This window comes from Alosa pseudoharengus, unplaced genomic scaffold, assembly GCF_046254945.1.
Source record: "Alosa pseudoharengus isolate Yale_2024_CS ecotype anadromous, Long Island Sound unplaced genomic scaffold, YU_APseudo_1.1 YU_APseudo_1.1_scf_21, whole genome shotgun sequence".
In the NCBI taxonomy this organism is placed as follows: Eukaryota; Metazoa; Chordata; class Actinopteri; order Clupeiformes; family Clupeidae; genus Alosa; species Alosa pseudoharengus.
Window position 1 is genome coordinate 12,833,311 of NW_027468674.1, and position 7,500 is coordinate 12,840,810.

The following is a 7,500-nucleotide window of genomic DNA, read 5'->3' on the forward strand; positions in this document are numbered from 1 at the left end:
GAGAGAACAGGAGTGAGGGAGGGAGAGATAGAGGTAAAGAGAGAGAGCAAGTGAGGGAGAGATAGAGGGAGAGAGAAAGAGGGGGAGAGATAGAGGGAAAGAGAGAGAGAGAGAGAGAGAGAGAGAGAGAGAGAGAGTGCAAGAGAGAAAGAGCACGAGATGGCTCAGTGCATTGAGTCCACTTGAGTAAGACTGAAGTGGCCTCTTCAAAGGGAGTTTGCACTTTCATTCATGGGCAATGAGTGGTTCCAGGGTTAAGTTGTCTGGTGTGTTTGTTTGGCAAACCAGGAGTCTCACAACACGAATCCCCAGAAAGCAAATCTGGCATCAGTAAATTTGAGGTGTTGGTCCTTCTATCTCTTCCTGTCTTTCTCTTTCTCTCTATCTCTCTTTCTTTCTCTCTCCATCTCTCACTCTTTCTCTCTAAATCTCTATTCAAACCAATTCAAGGAAGGATTACCGGTATAAGAGCATTTTGAGTGCCAGATCATCTCAGACTCAGATCCAACAAAGGACTGAAATAAATAATAACTCAACAGATAGGCCTACAAAACATCAGTGTGTTTATGTTATGCAAGTGTATACCACCGGCATTCTGCAACAACACTGTGTGTGTGTGTGTGTGTGAGTGTGTCTGTGTGTGTGTGTGTGTGTGTGTACGTGTGTGTACGTGTGTGTGTGTGTGTGTGTGTGTGTGTCTTTGTGTGTTTTTCTGTGTGTGTTTCTGTTTAAGCTGCCAGTAAAGACATGCCTCAGCGTTCTTCCTGATCGTGTCAGTTGACACAAAAACTGTGCGTACTGACTAAACCTGGAAGTGCGGTTGAGGGTTAATTAAGGTGAGAACAAAAGGAGAGAAAGAGAGAGGGAGGGAGAGAGAGAGAGAGTGAGAGAGGGAGGGAGGGAGGGAGAGAGAGAGAGACGGGGGGGGGGGGTAAAACTGCAGATTCAGACTGCTCCAACACATACAGCAAATCTCACATATAAGTGAAAGCTTTGGCAGTCAGAGAAGGGCACATAAATACAAAGAGTGTGTGTGTGTGTGTGTGTGTGTGTGTGTGTGTGTGTGTGTGTGTGTGTGTGTGTGTGTGTGTGTGTGTGTGTGTGTGTGTGTGTGTGTGTAGACTGGCATTACTGTAGCAGCAATGATGTTCATGTAGAAGGGACTTGTAGTCTGTCTGTCTGTCTGTCTGTCTGTCTGTCTGTCTGTCTGTCTGTCTGTCTGTCTGTCTGTCGCTGTAATACTTGTGGATGTTATTGTTTTGATGTGTACATATCCAAATACTTGTTTAATCTCTCTCTCTCTCTCTCTCTCTCTCTCTCTCTCTCTCTCTTCTCTTCTGCAACTCTTCTCTTTTTTTCAGGCGAGCACACTGTTCCTCTCTCTCTCCCTCTTAACACCCCCCCCCGTCTCTCCCTCCCTCTCACTCACTCAGTGCAACTGTCTCTCGGCTCATCTCGCTGGCTCGAATGAGCAATCGATCTGATAGCCGTCCAGAGTGACAGGGGATAGAAGCCCTAGCCAATTCTCTCTCCCTCTCTCCCTCCCTCTCCCTCTCTCTCTCTAAGGTGAAGGTGTTCGACCACAAATAAATAAATAGAAATCATAAATAAAATGGATTAATGTGTGCCGCAGTGAGTAAAATCGAAGGGCCTATCCAAAACCACTCCGTATGAAAAATCTGGCTGAAGGCTCGCTGCATCAAGGTGTGGAAAGATTGCACTCAGCACCCGACCTCAATGCATACCCACACCTCGTTCTTAGGCCAGGCCCGCTCATGTCTGTTACAGCAGAGTAGGGTACGGATATGGAGATCCCACAGTCTCTGATACAGCGCCATGGCATCAGCAGATAGACATAAGACTTGCTGCCTCCGCACTATAGAATGAGGGACACACACACATATACACATACATCTACACGGGCACTTGTCATCAAAGCCCTGTGGAAGAGAGGAACGATAGGCACAAGCTTACACACACACACACTTTCCACTTTCCAACACAAGTGAAAAAAAACCAGATGAATAATGGATGTGAGCTTCCTGGCAGCTCCACAATTTGATCTCTGACCAGACAGTTGTGTTGCTCCCCACGGTGCCAACCCCCCCCCCCCATTCCACACACACACACTTCACTGACTCCCTTCCCATCCCCCTCAAACCCCCCAGCTCTGTAGCCGCAGCCTTGTTGCCACCATCCCTAACTGATGCCCTGCAAAAGCGGCAATCCACGCGCTCCATTTGCCGGGCTGACAGGCCACTGCGACACAAAGCGGAGATGACAGTTACTCCAGACGACAAAAAAGCCTCAACCTCTTGCTTTCAACCAACCAACCTCTACCCCTTTCCCCCAGATCTGACATCGTGACAAATTAGAGGGGAGGAAATCAAGTTTCAGGACTCACTCACCCGGTCCTTTTACACATTTAGCTTAATTAAAACACCTGTGACAATTCGCATTTTTGCGGGAGTGACGGATGAAGAGGAGGCGTCTGGGCAGAGAGATGAAGCGAGGACGGGCCAGTGATTTACCGTCTTGTTTTGACAGACAGCGCGCGACGGACCTGAGGCAGGAATTCAATCTCGGCCACCTCATCACTCTGATTCATCGCCAGACAGCCGATACAAATCGAAAAATCAACACCGACTGTGTTCATTTCACAAATAAATTACTTCTTGACGGTAAAGTACGTGCATATTTACTTTCTAAACAATGCAAAAATGTATCATCGGCCACTGCCAACGTTTCACACAACACACGGAAATTTCGACTGGCATTCTTATTTTCCTGTTCACTGATAAAGTGACAAATGGTGCTCTTAAGTGCATCTTGGGCGCAGTAGTAGCACCTCAAACAGCAAGGGGCCACAAGGGAACGAGAGAGAGGGAGAGGGAGAGAGAGAGGGAGGGAGAGAGGGAGGGAGGAAGGGGAGAGAGAGACTGCCGATGCGCAACAGTGCAGCTCTTGTTAACACCCTTCCTACTGAGCGGCTCGGCCTTGAGATGCTCTTGGTGAATATTACCTTTCTTTGTCAAGTGGCCAGTCATCCATGAAGCCCGGTCAAATGCCATCGGAACACAATCTCACAACCATTTAAGCAGTAAAAGAAGAGTATGTTCCTTGACATCTCAATACAACCGTACAACTTGTTTACATCACGCTGCATGTGCGTGCGTGCGTGTGTGTTGGTCCCTCGAAGAAAAGAGCGGCTCACTATGACAGTAAGGAGGCATAGGCCAAATTACCAGGAACATTTAGAATTAATTCCACACTGTAGCACTCATTACTTTGCCTTCACAGACCTACACCTTTTTTTAAAAGCATTATTTTAATTACAACTTGTATGGGCATCAAGATGGCATGCACTTACCGGACTCCCTTTTCTTTAGTCCACGACTTGACAGTCGTTGAATGTTTAATCACAACACAAAGACTTTCGGTGAACCGGCTGTGACGGGCCTATAATTAAGATCGCACCCCTCTATATGTAACTTGGTTCACTGCGATTCTCCACGCGCCTGCGTTGCCTATAATAATAATAATAATAATAATAATAATAATAATAATAATAATTATATCATAATATTCAGTGTCAATCTTAGTTCTGACAAAGAAATGCGAAAAATATATAAAAATATGAGAATACAGAGCTAGCTTGTGTGTTATTTTGCCACAAGACTGAATCTCAGCATTAGGCCAGAAGGAACGTAAAGGCTAAAATGTCTATGTGTTTGGCTGGGTAAGTGCAACTGCTTTGCAAAACAAGTGCAACCGGCACGCGGGGAATAGCGTGTGGTTTCAGTATATAACTTAAACTGTTTCATTGATGTGAGTGTCAAAACCTTGAGCAATGGAAGGTCGTCAAGTCACATTCACAAAATTGTGAACGTCAGTAACCTAAAGGCAGTAGCCTATAGCAAAATGAAACAGAGAATGACTTCAGCAGTTGCTATATTTCCAACTATTCCTTCTTGGGGATGTTTTTTTTTATTATTGAAAGCGTCTTAGGAGATACGAGCACATTGCAGACGGACAAACAGCAAACTTTCTGAAGCAACAGACAACAGTGTGTCCAAACAGACATCACAACCAAGTAGATGGCCTATTCCAACACCAAAACACTGCTCAATGCAAATTCAGTTAGTCTATAACCTATGTACACTAACGTTATAATGTAACCGAATTCATTTCACCTATCTCCGTTCGCCTCATCTGCTCGCTCGCATGCCACATAGCAAGTGAACATGCCAGTTGGGCTGGCTACAGGCTACCTTTCAAACACAACGAATACCGCTGCCACTGCCGCGGCACAAATCAACGCATCCACTCACCCCTTCCTTGTTGCTAAACAGTTCACCAGAACGTCCACGCCACATGAGCAGAGATAAGATGACGCAATTTATAACTACAACTTTGAGATGCTGCTCGAACGCATCCTGTGCTTCTCCGCCATCTTCATTCTCCGATGGTCAGGCGCCGCTGATAGGCGCCTACCAAGTACGCCCGAAGTATGGGAGGGACCCTCAAACGCCGCCCCAGCTCGAAGTCCGCCTCTTTTTTGTTTACCTTCTCACCGTCTCAGCTGTTTTAGGTTGGTGGGTCGGGAGCACACATACACATGTAGTGTAAAGGTGACCCTTACTGACATAGTATGATAGATTGCATGCAATGTTAGTTACACCTGCCGGCATCCAAGACACTGGAAATTATAGGTTTCCCCTGAATTAAGACATAGGCTAGGCTAGGCCTATTATTCTGAATAACTGGGGAACTAATCTTGCTCCTGATCAAGGAAAAGGGCTTCCTTCCTTATAGGTTATAGGTAATACCGGTATATTGTTTAGGAAAATCACGAACCATTTGTTTCAGTGAAGGAAATATATTGCGCGAGCAGATTGGAATCCCCATCTTGCAACAATATCGCCATCTCCCGTTATGAAACAATCCTTCAGTTGCAGGTGTATCGCACACCTCTAGCACACAGGACCGTGCTCGGGTGTTATAATCTGCTAGATGCACAAATGTATTATTATTATGAAACAAAGTAAACTGCACTTTAATAGAACACAAAGACAAAGCAACATGCGTCACGAGAATTCATTTATTTTGGCACTTATCTCACATGGAAATATTGATAGCATTTTATTTTACCATTTCATTATCAGATCCTGTCAGAATTATGGCATGAAACATCAAACACCACAAACGACCAGACAAATTAATGCATGACATGCAATTCTTTCCTCCGTCATCCATCCATAAGCGTCCTCCTCGGTTCATTTATTCCATTCCTCAGTTCAACCTTTTAACGAAATGAAGAACTCGGGTGAAGGCTTGGCCAAGAAGGGCTCTTTAGATCCAGTCCAGTGATAACAAGACGGTTCACACGATGCAGGCGGCGTGGAATGGAATGCATGAGGAAACTGGCAACTCAGATCGCTTGGAATCATAGGCCTATAACTTTCGCATTGCCATGGGCCTATGACTTCTGCGCTGAGAGACCTCGTAAAAGACATTTGAAACGAATACAAATAGGCCTAAAAATACAAAATAAGTCTTGCGGTCACACAATGAATACATCACTGCACCAGATGCACTTACAATGGAAATATTTACATAGACATTTCACTGGAATAGCCTAAAACAAGTGTTTCATGGATAATTCGCAATGGGACAAATAAACGTATTCAATGGATGGCAAAAACAGTTCGAACTAGGCTAGCCAGTGATCCATGACAATAGACTGCCAACTTTACAAATACTCAACCTTCCCTCAAAGGCCAGTGTCTTGGATGGCATAATTCTGTACATGTCACTTCTCCTGTAAGACAAAGGTAATCAATTCAAAAAAATTTCACACCAAAAGGTTTTTAGCTATGCCCCGGTCAATAACACAATGTCGCCACCTAATGGGACATTCACGTACACGCAGTAGCCTACCTACAAAGCAGAACACTTCAAAATGATTACACATCTTAAAAAAACAAACACAGTCATCCTTCCATCGTTCTTGACTCCATTTCAACTTCACAGTCTATGAGATGGGCCGTCCCAAAATGACAAATAGCCAATATCGACAACTTAGATGACAGAGCAAACATTTGCATCATTTATCATGGCACTAGAGAAAGCTATAACAAAAATAGCAACGCACCCAGTGTGATGATTCGTGCCAACAAAAACACGATATTATTACAAGCGTCCTAGTCTGTTACGGAAATAAATAGCTATGCACCAGAAATCTGTTCACAGACTTTACTTGGATCACGCTGTCTAGACCACAACACTACAAAAAAAGAAAAAAAAGAAAAAAAGAACAGTGCAAGTCTATAAGAATAGCGTCGACACGCACCTAAATCCGTTGACAACCTTTCCTCTCGTCAACCCTGCGTGCGCAGCTGAAATGATGCTACTGTAGTAACTTCCTAAACAAGCCCAGTAGGCCCGAACATGACCAAAGGTACTCTTTTGATACTCCCAGAACATAACTGGGGATCGAACATTGAGTTGTTAATATCGAAACAAAACACGTCTTGAACTCCGAGGATCAACCTGCACTGGCTATGACCAACCTGCAATGGCTATCCAAAGAGAACACTAGAATGAACAGATCTTGTGTGACAAACATTGTGTAGTAGGCCTTCCGTTGTTCTGGAGGCAAAGACTCTGGAATCGCTGAGTGTTGTCCAGAAAATATGAGCCCACGTGTATGGTTAGAATAACATTACCGCATTTTCAGCATGAATGAGAACACGTACAGTGTATGTAACAAAATGCATCGGCCCAATTCATTCACCTTCTAGTTTCTTGAGGAATCCACACTGCCATTTGCTACCATGCTAAAGGCTCAGACAGCGGTACACAGATGGCTTATTAAGATACCATACATAGTTAACATGCACTGTGGAGCTCCTGACAGTAACTAAGACATTATAATGTACAATAGACCAAAAGACACGCAATAGCTCAAGACTGGGCTGGACTGGAGAAAAAAAAACATCTTGAAAGACTGCCTGAAAGATTTTTGTTGCCCTTAATTTTTTTTTTTACATAATCAAGGTGCTTATGAGGCAAGAGCCAGCTTTTCATAACTTCTTAGCAAGAGAAGAGTAGAGTAGAGTGAAGTTCAACCAGACGGTCCCAGAGTGTTATGGCGTTTTGTCGTAAAGCATTTTCGTTGTTTTTCGTCGTAAAAGCAGGCTCACTGTCTCTTAATCAACACCCGTCGCCGGATAGTCACGCGATGGCCGGCCAGGGGAGCCAATGGCGTGGGTCAGGACCTCAGACCTGAAGCGGCGCCGTGCTGTGGGTGACCTCCTCGATCCACGGCAGGAAGCGGCTGACCCGTGCGTAGACGCCGGGCGAGGAGGGGTCGCCGCAGCCGTGACCCCAGGAGATGACCCCGGTGAGGACCCAGCGGTCGCCGTCGGTCTGGCACACCAGCGGGCCGCCGCTGTCGCCCTGGCAACTGTCGGCGCGGTGGCGGTCGGAGAGGGTGCC

At 45.3% G+C, this 7,500-nt stretch overlaps 1 protein-coding gene and 1 long non-coding RNA gene across 2 annotated transcripts in view; both read right to left on the minus strand.

The window, feature by feature from the left end:
* Nucleotides 1-4,458, minus strand: part of LOC143138431 (uncharacterized) — a 91,050-nt gene extending 86,592 nt beyond the window's left edge. Inside the window, exon 1 of the long non-coding RNA XR_012990205.1 lies at nucleotides 4,332-4,458. This is a non-coding gene — a long non-coding RNA (uncharacterized LOC143138431). The remainder of the gene's footprint in view (nucleotides 1-4,331) is intronic.
* Nucleotides 4,459-5,114: 656 nt separating this feature from the next.
* The window catches only part of LOC143138432 (neurotrypsin), a 39,991-nt gene continuing 37,605 nt past the window's right edge, over nucleotides 5,115-7,500 (minus strand). Inside the window, exon 14 of the mRNA XM_076298901.1 lies at nucleotides 5,115-7,500. This exon is cut by the window's right edge and continues 110 nt beyond it. Within this exon, the coding sequence (XP_076155016.1) occupies nucleotides 7,282-7,500 (219 nt within the window). The 3' untranslated portion in view covers nucleotides 5,115-7,281.